The 20,433-nt window shown below is 49.8% G+C and overlaps 1 protein-coding gene across 1 annotated transcript in view; it reads left to right on the forward strand.

Annotated features, from left to right (window-relative positions):
- Positions 1–20,433, forward strand: part of LOC105480389 (DExH-box helicase 30) — a 53,454-nt gene that overhangs the window by 23,805 nt on the left and 9,216 nt on the right. The window contains 2 exon segments of the mRNA XM_011739144.3: positions 6,658–6,788; positions 9,017–9,127. Of these exon segments, the coding sequence (XP_011737446.1) occupies positions 6,658–6,788; positions 9,017–9,127 (242 nt within the window).

Below are 20,433 nucleotides of genomic sequence, written 5' to 3' on the forward strand. Positions count from 1 at the left end.
ATCCTGAGGGCTTCCTCAAGTGCCACAAAGGGCTTGGGTCCTGTGTCCAGATTGGGCCTTTCTGTCTAGACTGTTGTCTCCTTCAGCTTTCAGATACCATTTTCTTTTCTTTTTTTTTTTTTTTTGAGATGGAGTCTTGCTCTGTCACCCAGGCTGAAGTGCAGTGGCGTGATCTTGGCTCACTGCAACCTCCGCCTCCTGGGTTCAAGCGATTCTCCTGCCTCAGCCTCCTGAGTAGCTGGGATTACAGGCACGCGACACTATGCCCAGCTAATTTTTGTATTTTTAGTAGAGACGGGGTTTCACCATGTTGGCCAGGCTGTTCTCGAACTCCTGACCTCGTGACCCGCCCGCCTCGGCCTCCCAAAGTGCTGGGATTACAGGCATGAGCCACTGCGCCTGGCCTCAGATACCATTTCAAAGTTTGTCCTTGGCCATTGCAGCCACTACCAGGCTAGGTAAGCTTCTGGATTCTCTTGAGGGAATTTAGGCTGTTAACAATCCTTGAAACTTACTGTAAGGCAGCGTGGATATCTAGACTTTTGGCAAACTGATGTGCCACCTGGCCAAATGCCAAGTCCTGGGAGAATCATGTTCTTCATTCCCAATATGGATGATCTGGGTAGGGGTGTTTGATACAGATGGTGGTGTCCACGTGTGACAGTTGCAGTGTCACACAATTGCTGCCAAAGCCACCTTCCCTTTTGCCTCTTTCCTGGTAAAAACCCACCAAGAAGTAAATGGCAAAGCTGGAGTTGAAGCTATACCACTCTGCCCAGGTGTGTCTCTAAAGGACCTTTCCCCTGTTGTTTCAGACCTCAGAGGGCGGGGGGTTCTCCAACACAGCACTGTGCAAAGTCTTCTGAATATTCCCATTTGATCCTATCCACAGCCACACAGAATGAGTAGAGCAAGTTTGTTCTAATTTTCCCAGTTGATGAAATTGCCCAGGTTTCTCAGCTGGCAAGTCATATAATTTAGGCTAAGCCCAAGTATTAGGACTCAAATTCCATGTTCTTTTCATGGGCAGCAGTTCTCTTTTTTTTTTTTTTTTTTTTTTGAGATAAAGTCTCACTGTTGTCACCCAGGCTGGAGTGCAGTGGCGCAATCTCAGCTGATTGCAACCTCCGCCTCCCAGGTTCAAGCAATTCTCCTGCCTCAGCCTCCTGAGTAGCTGGGATTACAGGTGCCCAACACCATGCCTGGCTAATTTTTGTATTTTTAGTAGAGATGGGGGTTTCACCATGTTGGCCAGGCTGGTCTCGAACTCCTGACCTCAGGTGATCTGCCTGCCTCCGCCTCCCAAAGTGCTGGGATTACAGGTGTGAGCCACTGCACCCGGCCAGCCGGCCAGCAGGCCAGCAATTCTTGGAGTGTAGTGCCAGACCAACAGCTTCAGCATCACCTGGGAACTTGTTAAAAATGCAGATTCGGCCGGGTGTGGTGACCCACGCCTATAATCCCAGCACTTTGGGAGGCCGAGGCAGGCGGATCACCTGAGGTCGGGAGTTCGAGATCAGCCTGATCAACATGGAGAAACCCCGTCTCTACTGAAAATGCAAAATTAGCCAGGCATGGTGGCACATGCCTGTAATCCCAGCGACTTGGGAGGCTGAGGCAGGAGAATCGCTTGAATCTGGGAGGTGGAGGTTGCGGTGAGCTGAGATTGCGCCATTGCATTCCAGCCTGGCAATAAGAGGAAGACTACGTTAAAAAAAAAAATACAGATTCTCGGCCCATCGCCGTGACTCATGCTTGTAATCCCAGCACTTTGGGAGGTCTAGGCGGGCAGATCACTTGAGACCAGGAGTTTGAGACCAGTGTGGCCAATATGGTGAAACCCTGTCTCTACTAAAAATAGCCTGTAATCCCACCTACTCGGGAGGCTGAGGCAGGAGAATCGCTTGAACCCGGGAGGCAGAGGTTGCAGTGAGCAAAAATTGCGCCATTGCACTCCAGCTTGGGCAACAAGAGCGAGACTCCATCTCACGAGGAAAAAAAAAAAGCAGATTCCTGGGCCCTACTCCAGACCTAATGAATAAGAAACTGAGGGTGGGCCGGGCGCGGTGGCTCAAGCCTGTAATCCCAGCACTTTGGGAGGCCGAGATGGGCGGATCACGAGGTCAGGAGATCAAGACCATCCTGGCTAACACGGTGAAACCCCGTCTCTACTAAAAAATACAAAAAACTAGCCAGGCGAGGTGGCGGGCGCCTGTAGTCCCAGCTACTCGGGAGGCTGAGGCAGGAGAATGGCGTGAATGCGGGAGGCGGAGCTTACAGTGAGCTGAGATCCGGTCACTGCACACTCCAGCCTGGGCAACAGAGCGAGACTCCGTCTCAAAAAAAAAAAAAAGAAAGAAACTGAGGGTGGCTCCCAGCAGCCTGTTTTAACAAGCTCTCCCAGAGCTCATCGGACTCAGACCTGGATTCATAAAACCAACACATCCCTCCCTCCCAACTTACCTCCAGCTACACTGCCAACCTCTGTCCAAGGACCCCTGTAAGGGACAGAGACCTTGAGGCCCTGGCTCTGCACTGTCACTACCCGCAACATGCAGATTCAGTCTGATTCCCAGTTGACCCAAAGCCTTGCTCTTCACGGCCATAGGAGGCAGAAGAGGAATGAACCTGGCTAAGATCCAGGCAGAATATTTTGGAAATGAAATCCTATTTGGCTTTCCAGCAAGTGAGGACCAATACTTTTTTTTTTTTTTTGAGACAGAGTCTCACTCTGTCGCCCAGGCTGGAGTGCAGTGGCATGATCACTGCAAGCTCCACCTCCCAGGTTCACACCATTCTCCTGCCTCAGCCTCCTGAGTAGCTGTGACTACAGGTGCCCGCCACTATGCCTGGCTAATTTTTTTAAATTTTTAATAGAGATGGGGTTTCATCGTGTTAGCCAGGATGGTCTCAATCTCCTGACCTCGTGATCCTCCTACCTCGGCCTCCCAAAGTGCTGGGATTACAGGTGTGAGCCACCGTGTTTGGCCTTTTTTTTTTTTTTGAGACAGAGTTTCACTTTTGTTGCCCAGGCTGGAGTGCAATGGCTTGCTCTTGGCTCACTACAACCTCCACCTTCCGGGTTCAAGCAATTCTCCTGCCTCAGCCTCCCGAGTAGCCTGGACTACAGGCATGCGCCACCATGCCCAGCTAATTTTGTATTTTTAGTAGAGATGGGGTTTCACCATGTTGGTCAGGCTGGTATCAATCTCCTGATCTCATGATCTGCCCACCTCGGTCTCCCAAAGTGCTGGGATTACAGGCGTGAGCCACTGCGCCTGGTGAGGAACAGTACTTTGACTGCTGGACTTTACGCTGGACCAACTCAATTCTTGGCAGTGTCCAAAATTGGGTATTTTTGCCTTCCCCTCCAGCCCTGGGGATTAAATGTTTCTGCTTATGTTGAAGAGGTCTTCCTTGGCCTGGCTCCAGATCTTCTTTTTCATTTTTTAAACTTTTAATAGAGTTGGGGTTTCTTTTTATTTTATTTTATTTTATTTTATTTTTTTTGAGACGGAGTCTCGCTCTGTCGCCCAGGCTGGAGTGCAGTGGCCGGATCTCAGCTCACTGCAAGCTCTGCCTCCCGGGTTTACGCCATTCTCCTGCCTCAGCCTCCCGAGTAGCTGGGACTACGGGCGCCCGCCACCTCGCCCGGCTAGTTTTTTGTATTTTTTAGTAGAGACGGGGTTTCACCATGTTAGCCAGGATGGTCTTGATCTCCTGACCTCGTGATCCGCCCGTCTCGGCCTCCCAAAGTGCTGGGATTACAGGCTTGAGCCACCGCGCCCGGCCGAGTTGGGGTTTCACTATGCTGCCCAGGCTGGTCAAAATCCTGGGCTCAAGGGATCCACCCACCTCAATCTCCCAAAGGGTTGGGATTACAGGCGTGAGCCACCACACCCGGCCCTGGCTCCAGATCTTTACCAGGTTTACTTTGTAAGCCATTAAATAAGATGGGGCTGCCAATTTGCCAGAGGCACGTGAGCGGTAGTTAGGAACAATTGCTAGGACCTAGAGGGAACTAACTGAAACTTCCTTAGATGACATTGAGCTAAGGATTAGCATTATTTTCCCCCCAAAAGCCCCATTCCATCTTCCTGCCTCCCATCCACATGACAGCTGGTTTGGATTTGCTGGAGAGTGAGCTTGGCAGGGTCCTATCCCTGGGCCGCGCCGAGCCGCCTACTGAAGGCCCGGGGCTGTGGTGAGCGAGGGCGTGCTGCCATGCCCTCGCCTGGGCTCCGGCCTCGGGTCCGCCCGGCCCGCAGGGGGCGCGCGGCGCTCGGACCGGCCGCTCCAGTTCTCTTCGCCCGGTCCCTGCCGCGCGTAGGCCGCGGGGTCGGCGGGAACACGATGGCGGCTGCCAGGAGACTCATGGCGCTGGCCGCCGGCGTCTCTCCGCGCCTGCGGCCGCTGGGTCCCCGCGCTGCCGGGCGACAGGGTCGCTCGCGCTGCTGCTCATCAGGCTGCGCCCACCCCGACCGCACCAAGGAGGCCGCCGAGGCCGAGTCAGGGATGGCCCCCGGCGGGCCTGGGGAAGGCGACGGAAGCATGGTGAACGGTGAGGGCATCGGCGGGGGCGGGCGGTCCGCAGAGCCCTTGACTCCTGGGATGGCAGAGCAAGGGACGCGGGCCGAAATCGGGCCTGGCGGCGGGGGGTCCTGTCTTCCATAGTGGCCAAGTTCGCCATCCGTCGGCGCGCAGCGGCCCTGCTGTTTGTAAAGCTTAGCGTGGCACAGGCCCGAATGGACCCTTAGAGTGCCTGCTCCCAGCAAGAATAGGTGAGAGGTTCGAGACCTCGAGGGAGTGGGGAAAACGAGTAAAGTCCAACTCCTGCCAGGATGAGTGGCCAAGGGCTAGAGCTTCTAGGGACAAGCATGCCCTCACCAGTGTGAGAAATAGCCCGAAATAACTCCTGGGACATCAGGATCTCAAATAGAGACAGAAGGACCGCTCTGGTGGATTCCAGCTTTGTGCCTCCCAAATAGTGCAGAGAATAAAACTGTTGAAAGCATCAAGGATAGGTAGAGAGCGCCAGCCTTCACCAACCTTATAGAGCTGAAGTGGGCGTGGGGGGGTGGGGGGTCTCAGTGCAGCTCTCTTGTTAAACCAGTGGGTGTAGTGGGCTACTCAAAGTTGGGCCCCTCTGTGACCAACCCCCCCATCCCCGCCCCGCCCAAATCCACTTACATGTGGTTTCTTAACTGCTTGACTCTTAGTTGCTTTACAAGTTACCGCTTAGAGGGAGACAGGATCAGGTGTCCTCCATCCTGGCCACTTGACACAGGAGTCTGTCCCAAGGAAATAATCTCAAACCAGGCAGCAGAGTTACATCAGAATGCTTGGAGGCACTTTTTCAAAATGTAGAGCCGCCTCCAACATCGCTCCCATTCTCTGGTCCCCTGTGGGGAGCTGGATGCCCATGCAGTGAAAAAGCTCCCCAGGTGATCAGTGTACACCCAGGTGCACATGTGCATATCTACATCTCCTTTTGGAGCTGCCTGAGGCTACAGTGGAGAATGATATGGTCCCCCCATATTCCTAGCAGACCTCTTCATGACCTGGTTAAGCCTTGTGTCTGGTACAAGCTTACTCTAGGTAGATATCTCTTCCCTTTCTGCTCTGGGATTAATCCAAAAAACAAGTGAAAAGAAGCGAGATACCTCTGATGGTATCTGATGCATCAATTTTCCCCTTGACTCCAGAGAACTTGGGGGAGGAATAGTTCATGCCTGCTCAGATATAGAGGTTTTCTTTTTTCTTTTTTTGAGATGGAGTTTCACTCTTGTTGCCCAGGCTGGAGTGTAGTGGCGTGATCTTGCCTCACCACAACCTCTGCCTCCCGGGTTCAAGCGATTCTCTTGCTTCAGCCTCCCAAGTAGCTGGGACTACAGGCGCCTGCCACCAGGCCTGGCTAATTTTTTTTATTTTTAGTAGAGACAAGGTTTCACGAGGTTTCACTATGTTGGCCAGGCTGCTGGTCTCGAACTCCCGACCTCGTGATCTGTGTGCCTTGGCCTCCCAAAGTGTTGGGATTACAGGTGTGAGCCACTGCACCCAGCCAGATGTAGAGGTCTTTAATCAGTCCCCCCACATAGTTTGGTTCTGTGGGAGCCTTTTGCAGTGTGCTTAGATATGGTTGAGAGCTGGGGCCTGGTATTCAGCATCTGGATCTCATCACTTGAGATACATGGGGCCAGGTCTCTCTTGTGTGTGTCTTATTTTAGGAAGAGCCTTGCATTGTCTTGATCTCCAGTTTGTGTGTGTGGTGGATTTTTGTTTTTGTATTTTTTGCTTGCTTGTTTGTTTAGTGTCTTCTTTCAGACATCAGACTGGGGGGGTTATTGACCAAGCAGGCTTTTGTAGGTGATGTATGAAATAAGGAGGTTGGGCGGGGAGAGGATGCTGGTAGCTTCCCTTCTGTGGTGTTTGGGTCATTGGCCCTTCTTCAGGAGATGGTTATTCAAGTGGGTCTGGCCCCACTCTTCCCTGTAAACCCTGAAGTCATTCCTCTTTTCTTTTCCAAGATGCTCCTGGGTGGTTGGGGTCATGAGACAACATCCTCAGAATCTAGCCCAGGGTTGCCCTGATACACACCCCATGGAGTTTTTAAAAGGAAAAAGAACAACTGTAATGCTTTTGTTCTTATTTTCTTAGCTTCTAGGGACCTATTAAAAGAATTCCCACAGCCCAAAAATCTTCTCAACAGTGTGATTGGAAGAGCCCTCGGCATCTCACATGCAAAAGACAAACTAGTCTACGTGCACACAAATGGACCGAAGAAAAAGGTAATTGCTGGTGGCAAGGAAAAACATTAGTATGACTCAGAAAGGAGGCTGTTTGTCCTTTCTCTCTTAGGTTTCCTTGTCAAGGAGGCCATAGAATGGGTTTCTTTTTTTTTTTTTTTTTTTTTGAGACAGAGTCTTGCTCTGCCGCCCAGGCTGGAGTGCAGTGGCCGGATCTCAACTCACTGCAAGCTCCGCCTCCCGGGTTCACGCCATTCTCCTGCCTCAGCCTCCCGAGTAGTTGGGACTACAGGCGCCCGCCACCGCGCCCGGCTAGTTTTTTTTGTATTTTTTAGTAGAGACGGGGTTTCACTGTGTTAGCCAGGATGGTCTCGATCTCCTGACCTCGTGATCCGCCCGTCTCGGCCTCCCAAAGTGCTGGGATTACAGGCTTGAGCCACCGCGCCCGGCCAGAATGGGTTTCTTGAATTAAAATGGTTAGCAGAGACTCAGAGCAAAGCTAAGTTTGAAGAAGAGCCAGAATACGCATGCCTGGTTTAGCAAAGGGGAACACAGGCAAATGAGGTGCCATCTTATCTAAGACGGCCCCACACGGATCCTTGGTTTTTGTTCCCCATTGACTAAGGACTGCAGAGGGTTAGAGTTGATGATGAGAATTCTTGCCCTTAGAGTCTTATAGATTCTGGAACCATAGAAGCATGCCGGCAACCCATTCTGGATGATCTGTTAACATTTATTTATTTTTGTAGAGACAGAGTAAGAGTCTCTCTGTTAGCCAGGCTGGAGTGCGGTGGTGCAATCATAACTCACAGTAACCTCAAACTCCTGGGATCAAGTGATCTTCCTGCTTCAGCCTCCAAAGTAGCTGGGACTAAAGACAGGTGCCACCACACTCAACTAATTTTTTGTATTTTTTGTAGAGACAGGGTCTTGTTATGTTGCTCAGGGTGGTCTCAAACCCCTTGGTTCAAGGGATCCTCCCTCCTCAGCCTCCCAAAATGCTGGGAGCCACCACTGCTCTCAGCCTGGATGATTTTTAAAGATAAAGATGAGGCTGGGCGTGGTGGCTCACGCCTGTAATCCCAGCACTTTGGGAGGCCGAGGTGGGTGGATCACGAGGTCAGGAGATCGAGACCATCCTGGCTAACTCAGTGAAACTCCATCTGTACTAAAAATACAAAAAATTAGCCGGGCGAGGTGGCAGGCGCCTGTAGTCCCAGCTACTCGGGAGGCTGAGGCAGGAGAATGGCGTGAACCTGGGAGGTGGAGGTTGCAGTGAGCCGAGATCATGCCACTGCACTCCAGTCTGGGAGACACAGCAAGACTCTGTCTCAAAAAAAATAAAAAAATAAAAAAAATAAAGATGGGGCCTGATTGTGGTGATTCATGCCTGTAATCCCAGCACTTTAGGAGGCAGAGTAGGGAGGATCCTTTGAGCCCAGGGGTTTGGGACCAGCCTGGGCAACATAGACCCCATTTCTACAAAAAATGAAAACGTTACCCAGACATTGTGGTGCAGGCCTGTAGTCCCAGCTACTAGGGAAGCTGAGATGAGAGGATTGCTTGAGCACAGGAGGTTGAGGCTGCAGTGAGCTGTGATTGCACCACTGCACTCCAGCCTGGGCAACAGAGTGAAATCTTGTCCCCCACAGAAAAACAAAAAGATGAGGCCGGGCGTGGTGGCTCACGCCTGTAATCCCAGCACTTTGGGAGGCCAAGGTGGGTGGATCATGAGGTTAGGAGATCGAGACCATCCTGGCTAACATGGTGAAACCCCATCTCTACTAAAAGTACAAAAAAGTAGCCGGGCGTGGTGGCGGGCGCCTGTAGTCCCAGCTACTTAGGAGGCTGAGGCAGGAGAATGGCGTGAACCCGGGAGGCGGAGCTTGCAGTGAGCTGATATCGTGCTACTGCACTCCAGCCTGGGTGACAGTGCAAGACTCCGTCTCAAAAAAAAAAGATGAAGATTCCAGCTTGGCCTCTAGCTAGAACATGGCACCTCGAAGAAACAAAACAACTTGGGGTAGAACAAATGGTTTCACAGTGAGATAGTTAAGAGTCTCATAAGGAGTTAATGATGGGATTGGGGTTCTGTCCTCTGTTCTCAACTCTGAACCTAGCACATTGCTGCTGTGAAGTCTGCTGCTGTGAGGTCTGCTGCTGTGAGGTCTGCTGCTGTGAGGTCCACCACTGTTTATTCTCCATGTAATTTGCAACAACTTTGTAGTTTGGAGTGGCAAGAGTTCTGATTTCTCTCTTCTCTTTCTCAGAAAGTCACACTGCACATAAAGTGGCCCAAGAGCGTGGAGGTAGAAGGCTATGGCAGCAAGAAGATCGATGCTGAGCGGCAGGCTGCAGCTGCGGCCTGCCAGCTGTTCAAGGTGACCCTCCCTCAGTGAAAGCCATGCAGACATTCTTCCTGGGAAACTCCTTGCCCTTTGTTCTTATTAGTAGAGGTTGGCCCAGTGTTCTACCACTCACCTGTCCTGAGCCTTTCCCACTTCCTGATTCCTTTCTTGCTGTTCAACCAATGACATATATATATATTTATCTATTTTCTGTATTTTGGGTTTTTTTTTTTTTTTTTTCTTTTGAGTCAGAGTTTCACTCTGTTGCCCAGGCTGGAGTGCAGTGATGCAACCTTGGCTCACTGCAACCTCCACCTCCTAGCTTCAAGTGATTCTCATGCCTCAGCCTCCCAAGTAGCTGGGATTACAGGCGCCTGCCACCACTCCTGGCTAATATTTGTATTTTTAGTAGAGAGGGGGTTTTACCCTGTTGGCCAGGCTGGTCTTGAACTCCTGACCTCAACTGATCTACCTGCCTAGGCCTCTCAAAGTGTTGGGATTACAGGCATGAGCTCGTAATCTATTTTCTGTGGTTTTAAAAACTACAGAGAGGAACTGCTTATGAAAAACTTCCAATATACAGCATGATGGATATATTTCTGTGTTGGTTTCTGTTTTTCTTTTCTCATCATTCCATGTAGGTTTTTCTCTATAGCAATGTAGTCCTGTCTTACTTTATTTTTATTTTTTATTTTTTTTGAGATGGAGTCTCGCTCTGTTGCCGGGGCTGGAGTGCAGTGGCACGATCTCAGCTCACTGCAAGCTCCGCCTCCCGGGTTCATGCCATTCTCCTGCCTCGGCCTCCTGAGTAGCTGGGACTACAGGCGCCCGCCACCACGCCTGGCTAATTTTCGTATTTTTGGTAGAGACAGGGTTTTACCGTATTAGCCAGGATGGTCTCAATCTCCTGACCTTGTGATCCACCTGCCTCGGCCTCCCAAAGTGCTGGGATTACAGGCACTTTTTTCATTTTTAGTAGAGACGAGGTCTCACTATGTTGCTCAGGCTGGTCTCTAACTCCTGGCCTCGAACAATTCTCCTGCCTCCACCCCCCAAAGTACTGGGTTTACAGACGTGCGGCACCGTGCCTGGCTCTAATTTTTTTTTGAGACAGGGTCTTGCTCTGTTGCCCAGACTGGAGTGCAGTGACATGATCATGGCTCACTGCAACCTCGACCTCCCAGGCTCAAGCCATCCTCCCACCTCAGCCTCCCCAGTAGCTGGGACTGCAGGCCTGCACCACCATGCCTGGCTAATGTTTTTGTATTTTTTGTAGAGATGGGTTTTTTCCATGTTGCCCAGGCTGGTCTCAAACTCCTGGTCTCAAGTCATCCTCCCACCTCAGCCTCGCAAAGTGCTGGGATTGCAGGTGTGAACCAGTGCGCCTGGCCGGGTTCCTAAGTCTTCATCTCTGTTCTGACAAGAGAAAGCCACAGGAGGCCGGGCGCGGTGGCTCAAGCCTGTAATCCCAGCACTTTGGGAGGCCGAGACGGGCGGATCACGAGGTCAGGAGATGGAGACCATCCTGGCTAACATGGTGAAACCCCGTCTCTACTAAAAAATACAAAAAACTAGCCGGGCGAGGTGGCGGGCGCCTGTAGTCTCAGCTACTCGGGAGGCTGAGGCAGGAGAATGGCGTAAACCTGGGAGGCGGAGCTTGCAGTGAGCTGAGATCTGGCCACTGCACCCCAGCCTGGGCGACAAAGCGAGACTCTGTCTCAACAAAAAAAAAAAAAAAAAAAAAAAGAAAGCCACAGGATGCATATTCCCTCAGCTTCTCCTCTTCTCATGGTCTCCAGGCTTTTACTGTTCCTTTCTCCTTCCTGCATTTGAACAGGAAGGTCCCTGTTGCTATTCTGGGCCCCCATAATACCCATCTCTTTTCTCTGTTCTTGTAGTAGTCCATTGCTATAAAGGAATATATGAGACTGGGTAATGTATTTAAAAAAAAAAAAGAGGTTTATTTGTCTCACAGTTCCACAGACTGTACAGGAAGCCTGGTGCCAGCATCTGCTTGGCTTCTGGTGAGGCCTCAGGAAGTCATAGTGGAAGGGAAGGGGAGCTGGTGTGTCCCACAGCAAGAGATAAGCTAGAGTCACTGAAACAACTAGCTCCTGTGTGAACTAACAGGGCAAGAACTCATTCATTACTGTGGGGAGAGCATCAAGCCATTCATGAAGGATCTGCCCCCATGACCCAAACACCTCCCACCAGGCCCACCTTTGTCATTGGGGATCACATTTTGGCATGAGATGTGGAGGAGGCAGATACCCAAACTAACAGTCCCCTTTCTCTGTGTCTCTTCTGCATCTCCTCTCTCGCCCTTTTGTTTATTTTTCAGATTCTTCCTCTTCTGGTTCTTTTCTGTAGGCCTCAAAAATACTCAGTGCTCTGATTTTTTCTCTTGGCTCTGATCCACTGCAAACAACTCTGTGCTTGTATTTTCTCTACTCTGCTGACTTGGCCATCTTCGTTCATGCCCTCTAGTTACCTATTTTTTTTTTTTTAAATAGAGATGGGGTCTTGCTATATTGCTGAGGCTGGTTTTGAACTCCTGGGTTCAAGCCATCCTCCCACCTCAGCTTCCCAAAGTGCTAGGATGACAGGCATAAGCCACTGTACCCAACCTATGTGTATTTTACTCAATTTAAAAAAATAGAAAAAAAAATGCTTTAGTGGACCACTCTGAATACTTTTCCGTGTTGTACACTTGAGGTGTTTAGTTTTCTCTCTGAAGGCCTTTTCCTTTTTATTTTTTTATTCCTCTCTCCCATTGTCTTGACATTTTCCTTATTGTTGAACTTTGAACTATTCTTAATGAATGGTTATATCTGAAGGGGCTGATAAAATTATCCATTTTATATTAACTTGAGAGCCAGTTAATACCTTTTTTTTTTTTTTTTTTAAAAGAAAGACAGGATCGGCCAGGCGCGGTGGCTCAAGCCTGTAATCCCAGCACTTTGGGAGGCCGAGACGGGCGGATCACGAGGTCAGGAGATCGAGACCATCCTGGCTAACACGGTGAAACCCCGTCTCTACTAAAAAATACAAAAAACTAGCCAGGCGTGGTGGCGGGCACCTGTAGTCCCAGCTACTCGGAGGCTGAGGCAGGAGAATGGTGTGAACCCGGGAGGCGGAGCTTGCAGTGAGCTGAGATCCGGCCACTGCACTCCAGCCTGGGCGACAGAGCGAGACTCGGGCTGAAGTGATTCTTCTGCCTCGGCCTCCCAAAGTGCTGGGATTACAGGTGTACGCTGACTGTCTGGCCTCTTGTGTACATCTGTATCCCCTCAGTGCTCTGTAGCCTTGGCACTGCCATGCATTTTGTCCTCAGCCACTGGAAGACCTTTGCTTCTCTTTTCTCTGTAGGTCACTCTCAAGTACCTTTTCCTCTTCCACCCTCTAAAACATCTTGATTGATTGATTGATTGATTGATTGAGATAGGGTCTAGCTATGTTGTCCAGGCAGGTCTTGAACTCCAGAGCTCCTGCCTCAGCTCCCAGGTAGCTGGGATTACAGGCACACACAACCATGCCCAGCTAATTTTCTTTCCTCCCTGAGGAATCTTGTCTCTTATAGATTCAACCATTCTCTCTGTGTTTAATGTCTCGAAAATATCCATCTCCCATAGGGTAGTTCTACCTCAGTGGTTCTCAACCATGGATAATTTTGTTCCTCATGGAACATCTAATTCTTTTTTTTTTCCTTTTTGAGACACTCTTGTCCAGGCTGGAATGCAGTGGTGCAGTCTCGGCTCACTGCAGTCTCTGGCTCCTGGGCTCAAGTGATCCTCCCACCTCAGCCTCCCAAGTAGCTGGGACTACAGGTGTGTGCCACCATGCTCAGCTGATGTTTTTATATTTTCGGTAGAGACAGAGTTTTGCCATGTTGGCCAGGCTGGTCTCAAACTCCTAAGCTCAAGCAGTCTGCCTGTCTTGGTCTTCCAAAGTGCTGGGATTACAGGTGTGATCCACTGTGCCTGGCCTCTTTTTTTTTCCCTGTAGAGATGGTGTCCCAACTATATTGTCCAGGCTGGTCTTGAACTCCTGGGCTCCAGTGATCCTCCCACCTTAGCCTCCCAAAGTGCTAGGATTATAGGTGTGAATCACGGCTCCTGGCATAGTTATTTTTTTATTGTCTTTAATGTGTACAATATGATGTTTCATACTCATATACACTTTCATAAACACAGAATGAAATGAATACTATAGTGAAGCAAATTAACATATCCATCACCTCAAATAGTTATCTTATTTTGTGGTAAGAGCACGTAAGGCTGGGCATGGTTGCTCATGCCTGTAATTCCAGCAATTTGGGAGGCTGACATAGGCGGATCAGTTAAGCCCAGGAGTTTGCGACCAGCCTGGGCAACAGGGCGAAAAGCCTTTTTTGTATTTTACAAAAAATACAAAAATTAGCAGAGCATGGTGGTGTGTGCCTGTAGTCCCAGCTACTTGGGAGGCTGAGGTGGGAGGATTGCTTGAAGCTGGGAGGCAGAGGTTGTAGTGAGCCAAGATCATACCACTGAACTCCAGCCTGGGCAACAAAGCAGGACTCTCTCTCTCAAAAAAGAAAAAAAAAAAAAAAAAAAAAGAGCACCTAAAATGTACTCTTGGCCTGGCGCTGTCTCATGCCTGTAATCGCGGCACTTTGGGAGTCCAAGGCGGGTGGATCACGAGGTCAGGAGTTCGAGACCAGCTTGGCCAACATGGTGAAACCCTGTCGCTACTAAAAAGACAAAAATTAGCCAGGCGTGGTGGTGCATGCCTGTAGTCCCAGCTACTTGGGAGGCTGAGGCAGGAGAATCTGTTGAACCCAGGAGGCGGAGGTTGCAGTGAGCCGAGATTGCACCACTGCACTCCAGCCTGGGCAACAAGAGCAAAACTCCGTCTCAAAAAAAAAAAAAAGAAAAAATGTATTCTCTTACCAAATTTCCAGTTTATAATACAATATTCTTAATTATAGTCGTTATGGTGTACCTTAGATCTTTAGACTTATTCTTACATATATGTAACTTTATATTCTTGGACCTAAATCTCCCCATTTCTCTTTTCTTCCTGCCCCTGGTAACCACCAGGCCCTACTCTGTTTCTGTGTATTCAGCTTATTTTAGATTCCACGTGAGAGATCATGTGGTATTTTCATTTTGTTTTGTTTGTGAGACCGAGTCTCAGTCTGTTGCCCAGGCTAGAGTGCAGTGGCACGATATTGGCTCACAGCAACCTCCGTCTCCTAGGTGCAAGCAATTCTCATGTCTCAGCCTCCCGAGTAGCTAGGACTGCAGGCATGTGCCACCACGCCCAGCTAATTTTTGTATTTTTTGTAGAGATAAAATACAAAATTTTTTTTTTATCTGCCTGGTGGCCAGGCTGGTCTTGAACTCCTGACCTCAAGTGATCTGCCTGTCTTGGCCTCTTGAAGTGCTGGGATTACGGGTGTGAGCCACTGTTCCTGGCCCATGTGGTATTTTCTTTGTGTCTGGCTTACTTAGCATAATGTCTTCCAGGTTTATCCATGTTTTTACCTTTATTTATTTATTTTGAGACAGGGTCTTGCTCTGTGGCCTAGGCTGGAATGCAGTGGTGCGATCATGGCTCACTGCAGACTCCACCTCCTGGGCTCAAGAGATCCTCCCACCTCAACCTCTGGAGTAACTGAGACTGCCGGTGTGCACCACCACAGCTGACTAATTTTGTAGAGATGGGGTCTTCCAGTGTTGCCCAGACTGGTCTTGAACTCCTGAGCTCAAGTGATCCACCTGTCTCAGCCTCCCAAAGTGCTGGGATTACAGGTATAAGCTACCGCACCTAGCCGGATCTCCTCTTCTTTAAAGGCTGAATAATATCCTGTTGTGTAGATGCACCATTCATCCTTTGATAGACGCTTAGGTTGTTTCCGTATCTTGACTGTTGTGAATAATGCTGCAGTTAACATGGGAATGCAGACATCCCTATGAGATGAGGATTTCATTCCCTTTGGGTGTATACCCAGAGCAGATATTGCTGGACCATATGGTAGTTTTATTTTTAATTTTTTGAGGAACTTCTTTATTTTTTATTTATTTTTTTTATTTTTTGAGACAGAGTCTTGCTCTGTTGCCCAGGCTAGAATGCAGCAGTGCAATCTCGGCCCACTGCAGCCTCTGCCTCCTGGGTTCAAGCAATTCTCCTGCCTCAGCCTCCTGAGTGCCTGCAATTACAGGCGTGTGCCACCACGCCTGGAATTTTGTATTTTTAGTAGAGATGGAGTTTCTCCATGTTGGTCAGGCTGGTCTGGAACTCCCGACCTCAGGTGATCACCTGCCTTGGCTTCCCATAGTGCTGGGATTACAGGTGTGAGCCACCGCGCCTGGCCAATTTTTTGTACTTTCAGTAGAGATGGGGTTTTACCATGTTGGCTAGGCTGGTCTCGAACTCCTGACCTCAGGTCGTCCACCTGCCTCAGCCTTCCAAAGTGCTGGGATTACAGGCGTGAGCCACTGTGCCTGGCTCTCTTTTGGGTTTTCTATATATAAGATATGTCATCTGTAAGCAGGGATAATTTTACTTCTTTCTTTCCAGTTTGGATGCCTTATTTTCTTGTCTGACTGCTCTTTCTAGTACTTTTAGTACTATGTTGAACAAAACTGCTGAGAGTGGCCGGGGCCATTTGGCAATGTCTGTAGGGATTTTCGTTGTACACAGGTGGAGGAGTGCTACTGGCAGCTGTAAGATCAAGGCCAGGAATGCTGCTTCCCAGCTTACAGTACATAGGACAGTCCCCTATGGCATAGAATTACCCTGCCCAGAATAGCAATTATGCTGAAGTTGAGAAATCCTTCTCTGCCTGGCTGACTGACTGGCTGCATGTTTGAAGGCACTTGAAACTCAGACTTTTGTTTTTTGAGATAGAGTCTTTCTCTTTCGCCCAGGCTAGAGTGCAATGGTGCAAAGGCATGATCTTGGCTCATTGTAACCTCTGTCCGCCTCCTGGATTCAAGTGATTCTCCTGCCTTAGCCTCCCTCATAGCTGGGATTACAGGTGCCCGCCACCACGCCTGGCTGATTTTTGCATTTCTAGTAGAGATGGGGTTTCACCATGTTGGCCAGACTGGTCTCAAACTCCTGACCTTAGGTGATCCGCCTGCCTCTACCTCTGCCTGCCAAAGTGTTGGGATTACAGGCATGAGCTACTATGCCCGGCTATCCCAGCCTGTCTGAAGCAGGTCATTATCACATTTTTCTCCATCTCTTTTTCTCTTCCCCATCTGTGTGCATAGTTTTGTTTTGTTTTGTTTTGTTTTGTTTTGAGACGTAGTCTCGCTCTGTCGCCTAGGCTGGAGTTCAGTGGTACAATCTCGGCTCACTGTAACCTCCGCTTCCTGGGTTCAAGCGATTCTCCAGCCTCAGCCTCCCGAGTAGCTGGGACTACAGGCGCACAGCACCACGCCTGGCTAATTTTTGTATTTTTAATAGAGACAGGGTTTCACCATATTGGCCAAACTGGTCTTGAACTCCTGACCTCGTGATCCACCTGCCTCTGCCTCCCAAAGTGCTGGGATTACAGGTGTGAGCCACTGCGCCCAGCCTAGTTGTTTTTGTTTTTTTGATCATAGTGTCCCTAAATGGGTGTGAGATGAGATCTCGTTGTGGTTATAGTAGTTGTTTTTTATTCTAGAACTCAGCCTTTTATTCTCTAATAGCTGTACTCCCAATTCTTCAGTTTCCCTTTCCCCCCAAACCAGATGTCTTTTTCCGCATTGCCCGCAGGCTTGGTGAGACGTGCTGGCAGCGCAAAGGGGACTGAGTCAGCAGCCACAGCCAAGAAGAAGGTGTCCACGGGAGGACATAATGCACCCCAGCCTCCTAAATAGAAGAGGCTTATTCTTGAAGAATGGTCCTTGCCAGGGCTGAGGGCTGGAGCAAGGCACTCCAGACACAGGCCACTGTGGCTTAGAGCCCGGGTGAATATGCGTGGCTGTGGGGAATGAGAATGAATGTGGGTCTGCCTGCCGGGTCATGGGGTAGACAGGCAGGGAGGAGCTAGAACTCCAGGGCCTTCGCTGTCGCAGGGGCAGAATGATTTGATCCTGTGGCTGCTGGGGTTTCTGACTAGTGGTAGTTGATAGAGTGACACAGCCAAGTTTGCCTTTAGGAAAAGTCACTGACAGCAGTAGTTTTTGGCAAGACCAGAGACAGGGACACTGGATGGAAGAGAACGCCAGCGGCAGCAGTGGAGGCGGTTTCTTCAAGGGTATTAGAGGGCTGGGCATGAGGGCTCACGCCTATAGTACTAGCACTTTGGGAGGCCGAGGCGGGTGGATCACAAGGTCAGGAGCTCGAGACCAGCCTGGCCAACATGGTGAAACCCCATCTCTACTAAAAATACAAAAATTAGCCGGGCGTGTTGGCACGTGCCTGTAATCCTAGCTACTCAGGAAGCTGAGGCAGAAGAATCACTTGAACTCAGGAGGCAGAGGTTGCAGTGAGCTGAGATAATGCCATTGCACTCCAGCCTGGGTGACAGAGTGAGACTCTGTCTCAGAAAAGGAACAGCAACAAAAAGGTATTAGAGAAGTTGCACGGATAGCGCCTGGACAGTTGAGGAGGCAGGAGGAAGAACGGGTTGGTGGAGCAGCATGTGCCAGTGAGGGGAGCTGTGGACGAGCAGTGGGTTGGCGCCTAGGTTATGGCGAGAATAGTGGCAAGTGGATGTTGGTACAGCTCAGGACCGGTGCGGGAGCATGGCCAGGACCAGCAGTGAGCCTGTGGGGACGAGACCCTCTTGTCTAGCCAAAGAGTGGTTGCAAAGGCAGGGGGAGAACAGTGCTGTCCTGCTGGGGAAGCCAGGCCAGGGAGGAATGCTTGTATTGCTGCTCTGTGGAACCAGAGGCATTCTTGTCAGAAGCGAGGCGGTGACGCAAAAGTGGGGCAGCTGAGCCCTGGAACGGGCCCTGCCCCAAGGGTTCGCAGGTGTGTGTGTGGCATGCCTTGGCCCCATCTTCTGTCCCCGAATCCTGCTGTTTTCATGCGTCTATTCTTAATAGACGAACTTTAGAATTGGTTTGTCAGATGCTTAATAAGAAGCCTCTGCAGACTTTGATTGAAATTGTGTTCAATTTATGGATTAAGAGGTTTTTGTCTCCTCACACATAAAAGTTCTATCATCCAGGAACGTATATCTTCCTGGATTTACATCCTGTTGCCAAGTTGTATGCTTAGTCCTTACCTTTCTGACCCACCGTAGTTCATCTTAGGTAGGTGATGGTTTTTGTTACTGTTGTGAATAGAATTTTAAAAATTAAATTTAATTATCTCAAAAGCCCAAGAAGAAAGTTTTAGGAAGGCAGGCCGTGGTCACTCTCCAGCTTGTCATGAGTCGGGTGGGACTGAAAGCTCACTGTAGAAAGGTTCCTGGCCCGTGACCCCTGCCATCTGCTGTCACATGGACCTGACATTCACCTGACAAGCCGTGTTTTTGTCGCCTTTACCACTCCCAGTGGCAGCTCCTGCAACCTATGCTTTCTTCGCATTTGCTCCTGTTCTCTCAGCTGCTCACTCATCTCACTCACGTCTTTGTTCCTTAGACTCTGGCCGTCTGCATTTCTCTTCTGCCACTTAAATTCGTGTTTTCCTTTTTTTTGGAGATAAGGTCTTGCTCTGTCACCCAGGCTGGAGTTCAGTAGTGTGATCATGACTCACTGCAGCCTCGATCTGTAGGGCTCAAGTGATCCTCTTGCCTCAGTTTCCCGAGTCGCTGGGACTGTAGGCACACACCACCATCCCTGGCTAACTGCCTCTTATATTCTGAACTGCTTGAGGGCAAGGACCAGGTCTTGTCTCTCCTGCTGATGCTGGTGGCCAACATGTTGCTGTGTACATGCTAGAGACTTAAGCAATGTTTAATTTATATTTTCTGTAGAAAAGCATGAAGCTGTAACACATTTAAAATCCTATATTTGTATAAATAGCTTTAACATTTCAAGTTATTTCTCTAGAATGTATTCCTAACATAGGATTCTTATATTCTGTCTCTTTTGAGTTGGAGTTTTGCCGGAGGTTCGCTCTTGTTGCCCAGGCTGGAGTGCAGTGGTGCGATCTCGGCTCACCACAACCTCTGCCTCCTGGGTTCAAGCGATTCTCCTGCCTCAGCCTCCCGAGTAGCTGGGATTACAGGCATGTACCACCACGCCTGGCTAATTTTGTATTTTTAGTAGAGACGGGGTTTTTCCATATTGGTCAGGCTGGTCTCAAACTCCCGACCTCAGGTGATCCACCTGCCTTGGCCTCCCAAAGTGCTGGGATTACAGGTGTTAGCCACCATGCCCGGCCTTCAGGATTCTTATAAGAATATATATAACTTCTTATAACAGAAGTTATGTCTGTTTCATGGTGTGGGCTATATAGGTTTTTTTTTTTTTTTTTCTTTGTGGAGTTAATCTCTATTGCTCAGGTTGGAGTACAGCATCACCATCTCCACTCACTGCAACCACTACCTCCCGGCTTCAAGCGATTCTCCTGTCTCAGCCCCCCGAGTAGCTGGGATTACAGGTGCCCACCACCATGCCCAGCTAATTTTTGTATTTTTAGTAGAGATGGGGTTTCGCCATGTTGGCCAGACTGGTCTCAAACTCCTGACCTCCAGTGATCGTCCTGCCCGGGCCTCCCAAAGTGCTGGGATTACAGGTGTGAGCCACTGTGCCTGTCCGGCTATGTATTTTTTTTTTTCTTTTTTTTTGAGACAGAGTCTCGCTCTGTCGCCCAGGCTGGAGTGCTGTGGCGCGATCTTGGCCTACTGCAAGCTCCGCCTCCCGGGTTCACGCCATTCTCCTGTCTCAGCCTCCCGAGTAGCTGGGACTACAGGCGCCCGCCACCACACCCGGCTAATTTTTTTGTATTTTTAGTGGAGACGGGGTTTCACCATGTTAGCCAGGATGGTCTTGATTTCCTGACCTCATGATCTGCCCGTCTCGGCCTCCCAAAGTGCTAGGATTACAGGTGTGAGCCACCGCGCCCGGCCCTATGTACTTTTAAATTGCTGTATTTACTGAAGCTTCCTAGATAACTATGTGAATTTATCTTCTTGGGCTCAGTGTGGTGGCTCATTCCTGTAATCCTAGCACTTTGGGAGGCCAAGGTGGGCAGATCACTTTGGTCCAGGAGTTCAGGACCATCCTGGGCAACATGGTGAAGCCCTGTCGCTACAAAAATTCTCTGGGCTTGGTGGTGCATACCTTTAGTCTCAGTTACTTTGGAGGCTGAGGTGGGAGGGTCACCTGAGCCCAGGAGGCAGAGGTTGTAGTGAGCCGTGATTGTGCCACTGCACTCCAGCTTGGGTGACAGAGCGAGACCCTGTGTCA

The sequence above is a fragment of the Macaca nemestrina genome, chromosome 2, assembly GCF_043159975.1.
Source record: "Macaca nemestrina isolate mMacNem1 chromosome 2, mMacNem.hap1, whole genome shotgun sequence".
In the NCBI taxonomy this organism is placed as follows: domain Eukaryota; kingdom Metazoa; phylum Chordata; class Mammalia; order Primates; family Cercopithecidae; genus Macaca; species Macaca nemestrina.